This window comes from Ictalurus punctatus, chromosome 21 (genome assembly GCF_001660625.3).
Source record: "Ictalurus punctatus breed USDA103 chromosome 21, Coco_2.0, whole genome shotgun sequence".
Classification (NCBI taxonomy): Eukaryota; Metazoa; Chordata; class Actinopteri; order Siluriformes; family Ictaluridae; genus Ictalurus; species Ictalurus punctatus.
The window spans coordinates 5,441,290-5,460,486 of NC_030436.2; the positions used below are offsets into that span (position 1 = coordinate 5,441,290).

Consider the following 19,197-nt stretch of genomic DNA (forward strand, 5'->3'; position numbering starts at 1 on the left):
AATCTATTTATAACTATGCACCAGCGTCAGGTTTCTCGGTGTGTCCTCCAACAGAGACAGACCCTTGAACTACAAGATATGGTCTAAAAAAGAAAGAAAGAAATCCCTCCTTTTCAGTGAATACTGGCAAACCGTCTGATTTCCGATATTGTTGTTAATATTTGAAGAGCTGAAATGTCGAATGTCACCTACCACATTTCCAACCTGTTGGAAAAAATGACATCCACTGACAAAGACTTTCGGTAAGAGCGCCTGTGTTTAGTTTGAGTGGAAGCCGCATGACTAGTATCAGGCTATAAATATAGGACGGTAATGGATTGTCCTCCAGTTTCTCAAATCAAATGTCTTTTCCGTTTTATACGAATGTCATAAGATAGGATCACTTCAGGCTGCCAGCACCGTTTATCGGTAAACAGCCCATTCCAAGTCCAGCATGTGTCACACAAACAGTCTGAGTGAAAATAAATCACTTCTAACAAATTACCTAATATAAGGTTTTATAAAAAAAGATATGAATAAGCCTCATAAATTAGCAGAATAATATTTATTAACACATGTATATTGGACAATTTATAAATTTAAATTCAGCTCTGGCTCTTTACAGAATATGCAAAAACAAACAAACAAACAAACAGGGTGAACACTTCAAAAAGTATTAATCTATAACAATAACTTGAATAGTTGAACTACCACTATCCAATATTCATATCCATATGCATGGCCATTTCACTTCCATAATTTTTTCCGTTTTCACACTGTTTACAATGTTTAGACAGTTGACAATGTTTATTGCCACTTTAATTCCACTCAAATTGGCTGCTTGTACAATGTTTCAATGCTGACACCCATTAAATACTGCTCTGACCCGTCGAGGCATGGACTCTACAATACCTCTGAAGGTGTGTTGTGGTATCTCGCACCAAGACGTTAGCAGCAGATCCTTTAAGTCCTGTAAGCTGCGAGGTCGGGCCTCCATGGATCGGATTTGTTTGGCCAGCACATCCCAGAGATGCTCGATCGGACTGAGATCTGAGGAAATTGGAGGCCAAATCAACACCTTGAACTCTTTGGCATGTTCCTCAAACCATTCCTGAACAAATTTTGCAGTGTAGCAGAGTGCATTATCGTGCTGAAAGGGGCCACTGCCATTAAGGAATACCATTGCCATGAAGACATGTACTTGGTCTGCAACAGTGTTTAGGTAGGTCGTACGTGTCAAAGTAACATCCACATGAATGCCAGGACCCAAGGTTTCCCCGCAGAACATTGCCCAGAGTATCACACTGCCTCCACTGGTTTGCCTTCTTCCCATACTGCATCCTGGTGCCATCTCTTCCGTAGGTAAGCGACGCACACACACCCGGCCATCAACATGATGTAAAAATAAATGTAGTTCATCAGACCAAGCCACCTTCTTCCACTGCTCCATGGTCCAGTCCTGAAGATCACATGCCCATTGTAAGCACTTTTGGCAGTGGACAGGGTACAGCATGGGCACTCTGACTGGTCTGCGGCTACACAGCCTCATACACAGAATTTTTAAACTCTGTTTGGAATCCAAGATGGATTTAGAGAGTAAGTATGATGCTAAGTGATGATAATAAAGTACCGATCTGGCAAACAGTCAAATATACAGTACATAGTTTTCCATATTTTTGCACATTCCAGAAACCCAGAATCATTCATTCATCTTCAGTAACCACTTTATCCTGGTCAGGGTCCCAGGAACACTAGGCACAAGGCATAAATAAACATTGAATGGCAGCCCATCACAGGCGCTGTGAGATGGCAACACTACCCATTGTGGCACTATGCTGCCCTAACTTTCATTATTTTGGCTTCTTTTCAGTTTGGTATCATTCCTCCCTACAGGTCTGACCTTCCCAAAGTTTGGAATGTAATAGTATGGGGATGATGAAATAGTTTGAAGTTTATAATTATTAACCCTTTCTGCTATTTTAGAAAACAATCGAGTTTACATAGTTTAACAATTTGTATTTCAAGTATGCCAAGATTTTGGTGTTTATTAGCCAAAAAATTTTGTTCGAAATAGACCTTTATTAAAGAAACAATAAATAAATCACCTGCCTGATTGATGAATTGTATGACATGATGATTTGTAGTAAGAGAAAGTTGTATTAATTTGATGTTTTGTCAAACAATTCATTTAAGAGCTTTATAAACCAATCACTTTCTTGACTAGACCTCACTGTTTAGGTTTATGGCTACCAATGATCTCATGATGGAGCTGCAAAAAGATTCTATAAAACTGGATGAGGACAGCGAAAGGAAAGTGGTGACAATGCTCCTGAAGCTCCTAGAGGACAAAAATGGGGAAGTTCAGAACCTGGCCGTCAAATGGTAGCCAAATTATTTGTCTGATTCACCAACACATACTGTATATAGTGTTTTATAGATCATTGCTAAATTATTTGTCCATTTCACCACCACATACAGTATATAGTGTTTATAGATCATTGCTAAATTATTTGTCCGTTTCACCAACACATACTGTATATAGTGTTTTATAGATCATTGCAAAATTATTTGTCTGTTTCACCAACAAGTACAGTATATAGTGTTTTATAGATCATTGCTATCCATGAACTATCATCATAGCTGTTTTTTTCAAGTGCTGTTGGCTGAAGAATTTATGATCTATGCAGTCTTGGTCCTCTTGTGGGCAAAGTGAAGGAATATCAAGTGGAGACGATGGTGGACACGTTGTGCTCTAACATGTTGTCTGACAAAGAGCAGCTACGTGACATCTCCAGCATGGGCCTGAAGACGGTTATCGCTGAGCTTCCCCCACCAACTCCAGGTGAAACATTCACATGTTGGTCCTGATGGCTCAGTGTTTGAAGGCTTTGGCCTACTGAACAGAAGGTTGTATGTTCCAATACCTGTACTACCAAAATGCCACTAAAAGTGCTTGAGTATTGGTATTAAAATGTAACCATGCTCTGATATATATGCTTTATTGTACTTTGTTACACTAGAGAAGCTTAAGGATGGCTGAGAGTACAAAATTTGTTTTCAGTCCTTCACATTTTGTGGTGTAGTTACATGAGACACAATCTCACACCAAGTTCAATCAAATTTGCAATCATTTTTATTTGCCTGCTTGGTTAATGTGGCTAATATAGGCAAATTCCGGGAAACGTACACTGTATTCTGTCATTTTATCCATTTATCCAACTGATCTCCACCTCTTTCAGGTTTGTGTCTGACAGCTAACATCTGTAAAAAGATCACTGCTCAGTTGATTGGTGCCATGGGAAAACAGGACGATGTGTCTGTACAACTAGAAGCCCTGGACATCCTTTCTGATATGCTAGGAAGGTTGGTATCTAACATTAATCTGAGATGAAATTCTTATCCAAGTCATCCATGTTCTGGTATTTTATGAACCATTTTATCAAATTTTGGTAGATTAATAAACCTGATCAACTGTCAGTGTCATGTGTATACATAGTATGAAATCACTCATTTTGATGGGGATTGTGGTGGTGGTGATGGTGAGGGGGGGGGTCAGGGGGGGTAATTATGCATCATGCAGCTTTTTTTTTCTTCAATAATTCTAAACACCGTAATTTTATTTCTGTAGAGAGTCAATTCAAAAGGAGCACCAAAAAAATAAATAAAAAAAAATCACATATTAATATGCTTAAATTTGATGTTGCAATACATGTTGCAATAAAATTTTTTTTTTAAAAATAGAATAATCATTTTCTGGAGGTATTGTACGTTCCTTAGAAAGAATGTGTTATGAATGTGGCATGTTGGATAAAGTTTCTTTATAGACTATAGAAATGGCACAACTACACCGATCAGCCATAGCATTAAAACCATCTTCCTAATATTAACAATATTTTGTCATGTTCCTCAACCGAGCAATTCTTGCAGTGTGGCAGGACGCATTATCTTGCTGAAAGTGGCCACTGCCATTGAGGAATACCATTGCCTTGAAGGGGTGTATTTGGTCTGCAACAATATTTAGGTAGGTGGTATGGTCAAAGTAACATTCACATGAATGCCAGAACCCAAGGTTTCCCAACAGGACATTGCCCAGAACATCACACTTCCTCCACTGGCTTACCTTCTTCCTACAGTGCATGCTGGTGCCATCTCTTCCCCAGGTAAGCGACACATATGCACCTGGTTGTCCACATGATGTAAAAGAAAACGTGATTCATCGGAACAGGTCATCTTCTTCCTTTGCCCCATAGTCCAGATTTGATGCTCATGTGCCCATTGTAGACAGGGGTCAGCATGGGCACTCTGACAGGTCTGTGGCTACGCAGCCCCATACACAGCAAGCTGCAATGCATTGTGTGTTCTGACACATTTCTATCATAGCCAGCATTCACATTTTCAGCAATTTGTGCTACAGTAGCTCTTCTGTGGGATTGAACCAGACATTCTAGCCGTCACTCCCCACGTGCATCAGTGAGCCTTGGGTGCCCATGACCCTGTCGCCGGTTCACCAGTTGTCCATCCTTGGATCACTTTTGGTAGGTACTAACCACTGCATACTGGGAAAACCCCACAAGACCTGCTGTTGTGGATGTTCTGACCCACTCGTCTAATCATCACAATTTGGCCCTTGTAAAAGTCGCTTAGTCACATGCTGCCTAATAACCCCTTTACAGGAGCCACTGTAACAAGATCATCAATGTTATTCATTTCACCTGTCAGCAGCTTTCATTTTATGGTATGTTGTTAACTGTATTAAACCAGCAAAATAAGACTTAAGGGAAAATAAACAATGAAACAAGTTTAAAAAATGTTCTTACAGTTTTATTTTTCCACGGTATGGTTGAGATTTGCCTGGGCTTGCCCAACAGAGTACAATTTGGATGTGCGAAGGTGTGACCGAAGCATTAAGAACCTAAAGGATAGAAAAGGATAGATGTTTGGTCTGTTATAATTGTTTGGTTTATATGCCTCACTCTTTCATTTACACCATGAACTTACACCATTGACATTGACTACTTACAAAAAGTCATATTTAGAGCTAAAACAAAAATACACAAGTTTAAAAAACTTTATTTACACCTGTATTGAACACAGTATTTTTGATAGTATTACTTCCAATGACACTGTAGATCATAATGTTTTCACCTCTGTAGGCTAAGCAGCACCTTAGTTGGTTTCCACCAGTCAATCCTGACCAGTCTTCTTCCACAACTGACTAGCCCTCGCATGGCGGTGAGGAAACGTGCCATTATGGCGCTCGGGCAGCTGGTGCCCAGTAGTAGCCCTGCGGTCTTCATGCAGCTCACTGAGTATCTCATGGGTGAACTAGCACGAGGAGCACCTGCTGCAAACACACGTACCTACATCCAGTGCCTCACCGCCATCAGCCAGCATGGAGGGCACAGAGTTGGTGAGAGGCTTTGCATCATCTATGAGTAATCTGTATGCAATTTTATGAACTGGAGGAGGATACGTTGAATGATTCTTGTTTTTCTTACAGTATCAGTGAGATAAAGTTATTGCCTCATCTGAAATGCCTCTATCAAATCCCTCATATTGCTTTCAATATGATTTCCATGATTTCCATTCTTTGTATCACAGTATTTTGTTACACCTTTTCAATTTATAGTTGCATTAAATGACAATATAATAGTCAGCTTTTGAATCAGATGTATTGAATCCTGTATGTCTTCCTCAGGGGAGCATCTGGAGAAGATCATTCCAATGGTAGTGAAGTTCTGTAGTGTGGAGGATGACGAACTGAGGGAGAATTGCTTTCAGGCATTTGAAGCATTTGTTCGCAAGTAAGTCTTTTGGCTTATGTAACATAAAGTTATAATTTCTGAATGATTTCACATTAATCCATGAAGTGTAGAACCTTTCTCTTTTTTTCTTGAAAGATGCCCCAAGGAAATGTCTCCTCACATTCCTATGGTAATTAACTTGTGCCTGAAGTATGTCACCTATGACCCAAATTATAACTATGACGCAGAAGACGACGAGGAGGACTCCATGGATATTGAGGATGGAGGGGATGAAGACCAGGGTGCAATTTTTATTCATTCCTAAACATACTGGAAATTATAGTAACATTTTTGTGCCACTATACACTCACCATACACTTTATTAGGAAAAACCTGTACACCTGCACATTCATGCAGTTATCTAAGCAGCCATTCATGTGGAAACTCTAGACACTGTTGCATGTGACAATCCCAGAAGATCAGCAGTTTCTACAATACTCAAACTAGCTCATCTGGCACCAACAACCATGCCACGGTTAGTCACAGAGATCACGCTTTTCCCCATTCTGATGTTTGATGTGAACATTAACTGAAGTACCTGACCTGTATCGGCATGATTTTATGCTGCCACATGATTGGCTGATTAGATAACTGCATGAATGTACAGGTGTTCATGTACAGGTGCCCCCCGCCCCCATCTGATGATTCATACAGCAAAAGGATTGTGAAACAGGCAGCAAACCTTTCACCATCACTATTTTTTCCTAACAGAATCTGAGGATGAATACAGCGATGATGATGATATGAGCTGGAAGGTAAGACGCTCATCTGTGAAATGTCTGGAGGCGGTCATCAGCAATCGTAGAGACCTGCTGGTGGAACTTTATAAGAATGTGTGCCCAGTTCTGGTGTCACGTTTCAAGGAACGAGAGGAGAATGTCAAGTCAGACATTTTCTTGGCCTTTGTTGCCTTACTGCGGCAGACTAAACCCCCTCATAGCTCTGCTTTAGATCCTGGAACTAAGGAAGACCCTGCAGTTACCCTTTTGAAGAAACAGGTACAGACAAACAGTGATATAGTATATACAGTGATATATTAATCGTCACACTCAATTTAAGGGATACTCAACTTGCTCACAGGTGTCTGTATAAAGAACTGTGACGTTTAGTTTTTTTTTTTTACTATTTCCAAAGCACCATTATTTTTGGATATGGTCCACAATTACTATTAAAAATTCTGTATTTTAGGGTGGATTACTGGTTAGCATGTTTGCCTTGCGCCTCCGTGCGTGGACTTTGCATGTTCTCCCCGTGTTTTGGGGGTTTCCTTCAGGTACTCCTGTTTTCTCCCCCAGTCCAAAGATGTGCTGTAGGCTGATAGGCATTTCCAAATTGTCCATATGCTATTATGCCCTGCAATGGGTTGGCACTCTGTCCAGGGTGTCCCCTGCTTTGTGCCCCGACTTCCCTGGGATAGGCTCCAGGCTCCCCCAAGACCCTGGGTATGTCCAAACCAGCTCCCTAGTTTAGTAGTCAGGGTACTGATCAGGGAGTCAGCCATTTTAAGGGCTGCCTCAATTGCAAAATTTTTTCCAGGGCACTGGAACATTCGCTTCCTAAAAAAATCCTACAACTCACAGCAAAAATCAGGGAGCGTCAATGCTCACTATGTTCCCTTACTGGAACTGACGTTATAATTTCTGAAGCCTCTCAGCTCGATGAAAAAAAGGCAACTTTTCAGCAACTTCCGGCTACAAATACAAATTGTTATTGTTGTAGCTCTTAAATGATTACTTACGTTAGCGATTTTTTAGCTTTCTTTGATGTTCTATATACGGTTTGTTTGAGTCTAATGACTTTTAATGATTTTGTTTTTAAATCCACTAGCTTGCCTATGATTCTGCTTGGCCTATTATGATAGAAATATGTGTTATTAAGCTAACAAATTTCTATGACATATAAAACTTAAATAAATTAAAAAATTCAGTTATTAGTGTCCCAATGTATAGTAAGCCAAGGTCCTTACCAATGCCCCAACTCATGTACACGTGTTCACTACCTACTGAACTAGGGAGCTGGTTGAGACATATCCCCTGTAAAGTATAAGTGGTATGGAAAATGGATGGATGGATGGATTAATTCTTAAGTTATGACCTAGTTTCAGACCTTTTCCAGTATATGTCATGTAAATACCACCATATTCTGTCTATTGGAGCCGTCCTCATCGTTGACTGTAGGTGTCCCCAATTCATGGATCCTTCTTACAAAAGAACCAGCATACCCTTAATAGACCTATAGTGTGGTTAGTCCCAGAAAATATCTTAAAATATTAAAAACACTTTGTTTTGTACGTATTGACTTTGTGAAGAACAAAAAAACGTATACACTTTGTTCTGTGTGTGAACTAAGTGAAATCCCTCGTACATGTATTTGAAATGTCTGGTTTTTACAGAATCTGTGATAAATCTGCTTGGATTCAGGAGATTTGTATACATGTATTTTAACTGTCCATTAAGTTGTCTTAAGTCTTGTCATATTCAGTTACCGTTTCATTTCAAATCCAGTGTAGGGGGATAATCAAAAATTGTGTCACTGTCTAATTATATATGGATTGGTGAGATATTTGTACAATAATACACTTTTATAATCAGATGCCCCTTGCATTTGTAGGTCCCCACAGTAATAAAGGCCTTACACAAACAACTGAAGGAGAAAAGCATGAAATCCAGGCAAGGCTGTTTCAGTATACTAACAGAGATAGCCATTGTGCTTCCTGGGTCATTAGGAGAGCACGTTCCTGCCCTAATTCCAGGTAAGGTTCTTGTTCATTTAAATGAACTTATTTTGTACAGTTCTGGTATGGTTCATATGATTCAAGTAATAAATGTTCATACGAACAATAAACCAGACCAGTATTAATATGACACTGTTTTTGCACTTTTGCACTAACTTTTAGCACTTTTCATACTTACTCCCTCATGAAGACTTGTTCTTTCCATAGGTATTGTGTACTCTCTCACAGACAAGTGTGCCTCCTCCAACATGAAGATCGATGCACTTTCTTTTCTCCATGTTCTCCTGTCCAGCCACACCCCAGAGGTCTTTCACCCACACATAAAAGTCATTCTGCCACCTGTAATTCTCTGTGTTGAAGACCCTTTCTACAAAATTACATCAGAAGCCCTTCAAGTGACTCAACAAATGGTCAAGATGATGCGCCCCCTGGATAAACCACCTTCTTTTGATGCAAAGCCCTATATTAAGGATATCTTCAACAGTACCTTAAAGAGGTTAAAAGCAGCAGACATTGACCAGGAAGTGAAGGAGAGGGCCATTTCCTGCATGGCCCTCATTGTCAGCCACTTGGGAGACCAGTTGGGAGGAGACCTGCAGCCCACCCTACAGATTTTTTTGGAAAGACTAAAGAATGAAATCACCAGGCTCACAGCAGTAAAGGCTTTATCTATCATTGCCACATCTCCACTTAAGGTTGACATAAGACCTATCTTGACAGAAGGAATTCCAATTCTTGGATCGTTCTTACGTAAGAACCAGCGTGCCCTTAAGCTAAACACGTTAACAGCCCTAAATATCATTGTCACAAACTACAGTGACAGTTTCAAGCCAGCTTTGATAGAGTCTGTATTGAATGAATTACCTGCTTTGATTCAGGAGAGTGATATGCATGTTTCCCAAGTGGCTATGATGCTTGTCACATGTGTGGCCAAAGTTTGTCCAAATTCTTTAGCCAAGATAGCAGGCAATATCTTGCCTGAAGTATTTCACTTGGTCCATTCACCACTGCTTCAAGGAGGTGCTCTTGGTTCCATTGTTGAGTTCTTTCAAGTCCTGGTCCTGACCAAGGCCAGCAATACAAGCTACAGTGATCTTGTAAAGGCTTTGACTGGCCCTTTCTATAAGGCTAAATCAGCTGACTCCATGCCAATTCATAGACAGTCCTATTACTCAGTTGCAAAATGTGTGGCAGCACTGTCATCTGTATGTCCCAAAGAAGCTTCTGGAACAATTAACAATCTCACCCTGGAGGTGAAGAACCAGAAGACTTCAGAGTCTGTGAGGATCCTGTCATTTCTTTGTCTTGGGGAAGTCGGACGTTCCATGAAGCTGGGTACTCACAAGGAGTTGAAGACCATCATCGTGGATGCTTTCAGTTCCCCCAATGAAGAGGTGAAATCTGCAGCATCATTTGCACTAGGCAACATCTGTGTGGGAAATTTAGATGAGTACCTTCCATTCCTATTGAAAGAAATCGGTAGTCAGGTCAAGAGACAGTACCTGCTCCTTCATTCACTAAAAGAAGTGATCAGTGCTTTATCAGTTGAGAGTCTCAAGCCTCATGTGGAGAGCATTTGGTCTCTGCTCTTCAAGAATTGTGAGTGTCCAGAAGAAGGTATTCGTAATGTTGTGGCAGAATGTCTGGGCAAACTCACACTGGTCAACCCATCTGAGCTTCTGCCCAGGCTTAAGAAGCAGTTATCTACAGGTAAGAATCCTTAGCAACTCAAGCTACTGTAACCAAAAAGAGAATATTTGCTTTAGGCAACACCTAGGTAGAGGTCCACAGAGGGACAATGAGATTAGTATATTCAGCTGTGACAAATGAAGAATATTAACACAAGGCAATCTCTTTTTAGGTTCCTCTCTTGCCCGTAGTACTGTTGTGACAGCTGTGAAATTCACTATCGTAGATCAACCTGTGCCCATAGACTCACTTCTTAAAGAATGCATAGGTAAAATCTTTTCAATGTTATTATCACTAGAGTGTTATTGAATACAACTGTTCAGTTTCATTGCAAAACAGTGTGACATTGTCACATCTCCCTTACTAGGTGACTTCCTAAAAACCATCCAAGATACAGATCTTAATGTACGGCGTGTTGCCTTGGTGATGTTCAATTCAGCTGCTCACAACAAGCCTGGCCTGATACGTGGTCTTCTAACCACAGTTCTGCCAAACCTCTACAAGGAAACCCAAATAAGGAAGGAGCTCATTCGAGAGGTAGCATGCCATTTTGAGATTACCTCCAGTACCATGGCAAAACTAGCATACTTTTACATATTTTAAAATGGATGTTTTTGAAAATAATCAGCAGAAATATGTTACTGTAAATGTCTGAGAATATTGCTTGAAGAAATGAGCAAAATTAGCTCAATAAATAAATACATTTTATAGTATACTGTATATCACGGCAACTTAAAAGGTTTTCATGAGCTGAATGTAGAACATTTATATAATAATGCACCTAAAAAATATTTGTTTACTATTTCAGGTAGAGATGGGTCCCTTTAAGCACACAGTGGATGATGGGCTAGATGTCCGTAAAGCAGCCTTTGAGTGCATGTATACTCTACTGGACAACTGCCTGGAGTATCTGGACATCTTCGAGTTCCTCAACCATGTGGAAGAAGGCCTAAAAGACCACTATGACATTCGAGTGAGTATACTGATGATACTATATCACATGATTCCAAGCCATTCATATTTAAATGTATGTTTTGAATAATTTGACACAATCCAGTTCCTTGAAAAATAATTGACTGCACCTTATAATGTTTTATACCAGTGTTTTGAATAACAGCAGCTCTGAAAATAGTAGCAGCTGTACTCATCACACCACCCCACTGTTGATCATTTTCCTTTCTGCTTCATTTTATTCCTTACATAATATGGATGTACATGTTTGTTTATACTCTATCGGTTGTTTTCTTTTTTGTTTTCGTTCTTATGGATGTGACATACAGCAAAAGCAATTATAAATGTTAGTTGGTTTTTAAAAGGGTATGGTGTTCTACTAAGAACCATGGCATCTGCACAATTCAGGTAAAATGAGTAGAATTTTTATTTTACAATTTGTAATATTATTAGAAATATTATTATGTATTAGGCAGGTATGCATTAATTTAAAAATCAATAACTTCTAAATTGAGCAAGGCTTTGAAAAAGCAACATTTCCAGTTTTCTGCATCGCCTGTCATGGTTTGTGGTAAGCCAGCTTCTTTAGTTGCCATACACACACCACACATTTTTTCCAACCACCACCCTTTATTTTTTCTGCCATACCGTTGGGTGGAAATGTTTGCATACCTTTACTTTGAATGACAAAACGAGCTAAACAAAATAGATTTTAACCCACAAGACTGTGACTGTGAATTTTGTGTTTGTTACAAATATGTCATTATCAAAAGTAACACAGTGTTATTAATTGTAAGACAGACAAAGTATTACTGCTACAAAATTCTTGGCATTTTGTAATGTATAAAGAACTTGCATGTCAGCTTTGTATAGTTAATATTTTGGTAGCCCTGGGGAAACAGTTGGATCTTTGCATCTGCCAGATTGCTTGGTTATCTATGATACAGTTTCATTTAAACAATGCAGAGATTTTGAGATGTATTTAGACAATGTAGACTGTATACCCCCCCCCCCCCCCCCCCCCCCAAAAAAAAAAAAAAAGTTTTTTGTCTTATGTCACATTGCAGAATCTACTTGCCTGTTGGTTTTTTCTTTTAAAAACTGGCCATGAACTTCATATGTTCATACCTCCTATGATATGCAGTGAACATTACCCATGTCTATATGTATTTAGAAAATACATGTAAATGTCTGGAGGATGAATAATTACTTTTTACCCATTACATTATTAAATAACTGATATCTTTGATGTTCCCCAGATGTTAACCTTTATCATGCTGGCCAGACTTGCCTCTTTGTGTCAATCTGCTGTTGTCCAACGGTTGGACCGTCTAGTGGAGCCCCTCAGAGCCACTTGTACTACAAAGGTAGGTCCTAGCTGGCAAGATACATCAGCTATGTTGAGTAACAAGGACAAGTCATAAAAGATTTCTCCCACCATTGTTCAGGTAAAGGCTGGCTCTGTGAAGCAGGAGTTTGAGAAACAGGAGGAGCTGAGGCGCTCAGCAATGCGTGCAGTGGCAGCTCTTCTGTCCATCAGAGATGTGGAGAAAAGCCCAGCGATGGCGGACTTTGCCACACAGATCAGAACCAATACAGAGATGGCTACCATTTTTGAAAGTGTTCAGGGAGACCCCATATCAGGGGCCGTGGAATCAATGGACACTAGTTAGGACTTTCAGCTATAAGTATGCACTTTGTGTGTGTGTGTGTGTGTGTGTGTGTGATTATTTAACAAAAGAAATTAAAGAAGTCTTCTGTGCTAATGGTTTAGTATCACAATTTTGCTGAAGATTACAATACATAATTTCCAGACTGAAATTAGCCTTACTATCCCATTAGCCAAAAAAACAAACAAACAAACAAAAAAAAAAACACTTAACCCAAATCTTCCCAGATCTTGGCAGCACAATACTAAACTGATAAAATCTGAATTGAGATTCTTGTCTTTATAAACATTGGTTACGATTCAACAAAGCCTAACAAGATTACACAAGACAGTAAAAATGCACACATTACACAGGAAGCTAAACATGCTGGCACAAGCACAAAGTTACACAACACCCACAAAGGGGCAAACTAGGGGCATCTACAACAGCAATACATAGCAAGTTGTAAATGTCAGTTTAGTATTAACTGCAAACAGCAGATGGGAAAGCCAGCAAACATTTATAACACATTTAAGAAAATTACAAGACACATGGGCTGGTTTTTATGATTTTAAGGTTTATTGAAAAGACAAGATTTCCAGATTATTCGTTCTCTTCGCTGCGGAGTCTTGCGTTCGGGTTTGTGACCTTGATGGCCAACTGAGCCGCTCGCTCCACAATCACCTTCCTGTTCTTTGAGGAGACGTTGTGGGCAATCTCTGCACAGTAGCTCCTACAAAGGTAACGCACAGACAAAGAAATTAAGACAAGCACACCACTGCAAAGTTCTATAATATCTCAAGAACTTGGCTGTACTACAGACCCCTTACACTGCCTGTTTTTCTTTTATACAATAGTTCTTATTAAATGCATTCCATTGCAAGCAATGCAGCAAAAGTTAATTACTAGACATTGAGAATCAAATGAATGCTGGAGATCTGTTGCAGATTATCTTCCACCTGCAGGCTATGGGCAGAGCTTGAGGTGGAATGGGTATCTCCTCTGCAGCACTCTCTCTCTCCATATTCAATACCTGACTAGAACATGGGTGAATTCAGCAGGTACAGCTGGAGAGGAAAGTTGGGCTGACCAAGGTCTTGATGTATTTTAAGCTTTGAATTACCATAAACATAAGACAGTTAAAAACTTTCCTCAAATCACAGTATACTACACCTGCATACTTATTATTAGTTTTAGAGAACTCAACATACTGCTGATACGGTGTTTATAGATGAACAAGCTTGCAAATTCACACTGCATACAACAAGAAGCTGCGCCGGGCAAAAACAGCCTTTGTTTAGGTCTGGTTCATTTGTTAAACTTTCATAAATTTGGACCTTTCTGTATTGCCAACGATTACGTTGTCAACATTCACTTCAACAGGACTGCATGATGCTTGATGAAATGCCAGACAGACTTAGAACTGAGATCTCAATTCTCAGTAACGATTATTTAACATTTTGTAAGGAACGGCACCGTATAGTTATCAAATTACATTATTGCAGCAGAACACCGAAGCAACACTTTTACTAACGGAAATTTGTGAATGAATTACTTGCATGTGTGTACTGCAATGGCCTTACTCCTGAGCAATGATGACTGCTACTAAATCTCAAACTAATCATATTAGCATGCCGGGTGTGCAGTGTGGGAAGGAAACCAACATTATCAGCTAGTTAAATAATCAACAGTAAATTTCAGAGCATGTACAGTGTCAATTCCCTCACCCCATTCAATCAGTTTTTATTTGGTGAGCGATTTTATTTTTCTGTATTCATTTTAATCATTCACCTAGGACAAAGGTGTTCCTTTTCACTTACAAGCAGGCATTTGGATCATTTTCAAAAATTCATTCCCACATTAATTTTCTGAAGTGTCTCTGCTTTCACTTCTGTAGACCACACATAGTTCCATGGTAACTTCAGGCGAATTTTATCTAATACATCTGTAGTGTTACGAGAAATTACCAAACACAAGAACACGTATGTTTTCCTGTACTGAGAAAATAACTTTTTAAAAAGCTTGCAACAGAAGTATAATTCAAACTAAAGGTCACCCATTTTAAATGTGGCAGCTGGGGTCGGGGGAGAGATGTGTTCATTCTTGTCTATTGTAACCACATGTACACTTCAGACACAGCATACAAAAGATATAGTCTGAATACAGCTGTGAAAACCATTGTGGAAAAACTAGTAGCTTCTGACTTTACAGTATGACTATACTGAGAGATATCCTATCACCCCAAGACTCTAAGAACAGCAGCATTAAAAGCTCTTACTTGTTGCTCATTAGAAGGACTTCGAGCTCTTTGACGTTGTGCACCAAGAACTTCTTAAAGCCAGACGGCAGCATGTGCTTGGTCTTCTTGTTGCTACCATAACCGATGTTGGGCATCAGCATCTGGCCCTTGAAGCGCCTGCGGACCCTGTTATCAATACCTCGTGGCTTCCTCCAGTTGCGCTGCAGAAGGAATGGGTCAGTGTTTAGCGTTTAAAATGATCCATGTTTTGGAAATCGAAATATCCTCTAATGTTTTAGACAAGGAATTATATACAAATACATTGCAACAGGCACAACATACAAGTACATTCATCTTTCACTAGCTGAGATGCAAATACATTTTTTTGAAAAAGAAATAAAAATAAAAAAGCCCAAACCACACACCTCAAGCTGATTCACACAGAAGTGTGGTTTAATTTAATGAAAGATGTCACATTTGAGACACACATACCATTTTTAATAGTAATACAAAACTGATGCATAACGATAAATTCGAAGGTGTGCCTTCGAATAATAAGACATCAAGTGACGCGTAGGTCACGTGGTTTTCTAAACAGTTTAGAAAATGTGTCGGAATAGATTCTGTAGATGACTTGGGGGCCGTTTACACAATGTTTTCAACTAAAAACTTTTTTTGCTGTTCGGGGCCTGAAAACGCAAACTTTTGAAAACAGGTGGCAAAGGGCAAGTTTTTGAAAACGATGCAGTCATCATCTCCGTGTAAATGTACATAAACGCAAATTTGTGAAAACGATGATGTCATGGCCATGCGTATTATGTGTTCAGTATTATAGGCATGCGTGCGAGTACTTCAGAACAACGCACAAGACATTCAAAACTACAGTGATGGATTACAGGACTGTGTTTGTGCTGCTCAAGATCACGAGTTTATTGATGCTTCTCCAGCAAAGTGTAGATTTACAGCAACACTTCTACGACCAGCGGAGACGCGTTCGTTACATACAGCACATTAACCCACATCTACACTGATGAGGAATATTCAAAACTTATAATTACTGTCCTAATTGTCTGTTTTGGAGTACATCTGTATCCTTTTATTGCTAATAAAAGAAAAGAAAGCAGACTGACTGCCAGTGTCTCAGTATTTTATTTGTATTTGCCGATTTTGCTCATTTTGGTGCAATGATGGTCAATTAGTACTTAAATATGCACTATTTCGATTTTTTTCAGTATTTAAAAATTAATGAGCTTTGTTAACAGAATTCTGTTAATTTCAATTCCTTATGACAATGAATAATTTTCCAAGTCTAACTATCAAGATTCTAACTGGACACCGAACTGTTTTTTTGTACTCCATGTAGATCATAAAGCATTGAAATAATTTGAGAAATGTAACCGTTATTGTGCTTTTTATCCAGGAAACCCACAGCTCCTCCGTCTACTTGTATTTATTTACAGGGCAGTCTTTCCCAGATCAATATAGCGGACACATTGACGTGAATGCTTATGTGCGCAGGTACGTAATGTTTCTTTACAAAGTAACATCACCAACTACTGGCCTGGCATGCGTAACACGCAGTTCATAGTTTGCACAGATCCGTGTGAACGGGGATCATTTTCACAACACCGTCGTACGAGAAACATTAAAAAAATTCTAAGAAAAACTTTTACATTTTTAGTACATTGTTGTCGTGTAAACACACATGCTACAGAACATGGAATTATTTTTTTTGGGATGTGCAGGATTGGGTTGGTCTTTTTTTTTTTGCCTTTGAATATACAAAAGTTTATCAGACCACTTATATATATATATATATATATATATATGTGTGTGTGTGTCCTCAAATACTCCTGTTTCCAATATGCTCATTATTCACACTACAGAACTACTTGTGATATTAGCCCTGACAAACAGGGATAGAAACATGTTCAAATCAATTCAAGCTGATATTGGAGCAGATTATCCAGACGTTGGCCCTACCAAACATCTGTCAATAACAGCAATCATTGACATTCATAACAGCTTCCTGTTGCAGAAAATATATAGCACTTCTTACCCTGATCTTTACATAGCGGTCTGACTGATGCCTGATGAACTTCTTAGTCCTTTTTTTGACGATCTTAGGCTTGGTAAGGGGTCTGAGAGCGGCCATGATGGCTGCAACAAAAACATTTCATTAAAAACTAAACACCACATACATACATACTATATAACTATACATATTACAAACACGCTACCAGTGTGTACTGCTTTACACACACTTGACTGAAATGTTTCTCATAACCTTAAAAATCTTTTGATCCGATGGTGTATGATTAAATGTTTGAAATCTGTGTTGTAGACAAAAATATAATCGTGCCAACATTCATTAGAAAACGAACAATTTATTTACAAAAAGAATATATTTTTATACAGATGACTTGGAGCAAAACATTCCAAAAAGCAGCCGATAAGTGTCCAGCATAGATGGGAAGTCCTTTAACACTGTTTAGAAACCATCTCAGGGAGATTCCTTAAGAAATCGGCTGGAAAAAATGCCAAGAATACATTTCTGGAAATTCTAGGCAAAAGGGGGTCTACTCTTAAGATGCTAAAATAATCAATTATTTTAGGGCAATTTTTTTTTTTTTTATCACAACATAATTCTCATAGTTACATGTGTGTTACTCCAGAGTTTTGATGACTTTATTATTTGAAAATGCAGGGGGAAAATAAAAATACTATAACTAGTGTCTAAATATTTGACCGGTAGTGTGCGTGTGTTTTATTTATATATGAACATTACATAAATATTTCCTTGCAAAAGTATGCCTTTAAATCCAGGACTTTTAGAAATCTGAGTAAAGTACACTGCAGTACTATAAAATAACTCAATATTTGAATATCAACATGCCCAATTTTTTTCAGCCCGACACTTTAGACTGTAACTAAAGAACGCTTCTTAAACATTAAACATAAAAAAATTAGCGTAGAAAGTCAAGTACTCTCTCTCACTAGTGCTACTTAGCTAGCATTAACAGTTTAACACTTCTCACATAAACACCAACTCTACTCTACAATTACAGTTGTAGGAGGAAAACAGATCAGAAAAAAGACGTTAAATAATCATCACTCTATTTATAACTGAGAAGCCAAACAAGACTCAATAGAGCTGTACATGCAGTTATTGGACGTTTAGCATGAGCATCGCTAGCACTAGCATGGCTTCATTAGCATGCGCTGATGCTACTTTCCAACTTGTGACATTACAATTACATAAGTATATATAATTAATTTAAGAGTTAACGACTTGATAACTACTTGAAGCCAGGCTTAAATAATACATATTCGCGCTACACAACTGTGCATCTTTAAACAGCGCCAACTCCACACTAGCCGCCATGTCTGCTAGCGCTACTTTTTTTATATACAAAATACCCCAAATTATTTATCATATTGAACCGAAATATCTGAACGTGTATAATCTTAGGACATCTTGGGATGATTCTACAAAGTGATGAGTTTAAACCTGAATCAGGATAACTTGATGCAAACAGATTTCCTCGTTCCACTCACCGTTTAATCTGCCTTCACGAAAAGACAGAAGGTAGAAGAGGAGGAAGTAAAGCGCGGAATGCTGGGAAATCAACCCCAAACACCGGAAGTTGGTGAAACCGAACGGCTTCCAAACGCCTTCTAATTTCCTACATTAGCGCACTACGTAGGGTATGAAATAATGGCTTAGGCACACTTCTTTATATTTAATAGAGCGCTATGTGGGATTAGATTCATTATATTATAAAAGTTTCACAGTGTGTTGTGCATTAGCGCGATTTTGCGTAAATTAACAGGATTTACTTATTAATTCATTCATTCAACAACAAATTTAGCTTTTTTATTTAATAAATATTTATGCTTCTCCTCGCAATAAATGGAAACGTCACTATTATAAAATAATGATACGTAGTCCATTATACCCATTAAAATATAATGTATTTGGACGTGTTACAAAGTAAGAGAAAGAGAAAAGTCCCTGTAGTAATAAAACAAAAAGTAAAAAAAAAAAAAAAAAGTAAAGAAAAAAAAGTCTGACGACATTGAAATGCTTAGAAAGAAAATCGGGGTCATGGATAACTATAGTTCACAAATTCCGTTGGTCTACACACATAC

The 19,197-nt window shown here is 38.6% G+C and overlaps 2 protein-coding genes across 2 annotated transcripts; one reads left to right on the plus strand and one right to left on the minus strand.

Annotated features, from left to right (window-relative positions):
- cand2 (cullin-associated and neddylation-dissociated 2 (putative)) lies at positions 1-13,005 on the plus strand. The gene is made up of 15 exons (XM_053674069.1): positions 1-242; positions 2,218-2,361; positions 2,667-2,821; positions 3,219-3,342; positions 5,133-5,389; positions 5,678-5,783; positions 5,880-6,025; positions 6,495-6,781; positions 8,394-8,535; positions 8,725-10,227; positions 10,379-10,474; positions 10,574-10,743; positions 11,015-11,179; positions 12,417-12,524; positions 12,606-13,005. The coding sequence occupies exons 1-15, from the start codon at positions 175-177 to the stop codon at positions 12,828-12,830; spliced, it is 3,696 nt and encodes a 1,231-aa protein (XP_053530044.1). The 5' UTR covers positions 1-174; the 3' UTR covers positions 12,831-13,005.
- Positions 13,006-13,364: 359 nt separating this feature from the next.
- On the minus strand, positions 13,365-18,622 carry rpl32 (ribosomal protein L32). The gene is given in 4 exon segments (NM_001200127.1): positions 13,365-13,539; positions 15,085-15,266; positions 17,105-17,205; positions 18,604-18,622. Coding segments are annotated over 3 exon segments (408 nt in total). The 5' UTR covers positions 17,201-17,205; positions 18,604-18,622; the 3' UTR covers positions 13,365-13,409.
- Between the last annotated feature and the right edge of the window lie 575 nt (positions 18,623-19,197).

Coding starts and splice junctions, on each gene's coding strand:
- cand2 (XM_053674069.1), top strand. CDS start 175: ATGTCGAATGTCACCTACCACATTTCCAACCTGTTGGAAAAAATGACA. Junction 2,362..2,666: donor CAGAACCTGGCCGTCAAATG/GTAGCCAAATTA, acceptor TGATCTATGCAG/TCTTGGTCCTCTTGTGGGCA. Junction 10,744..11,014: donor GGAAGGAGCTCATTCGAGAG/GTAGCATGCCAT, acceptor TTACTATTTCAG/GTAGAGATGGGTCCCTTTAA.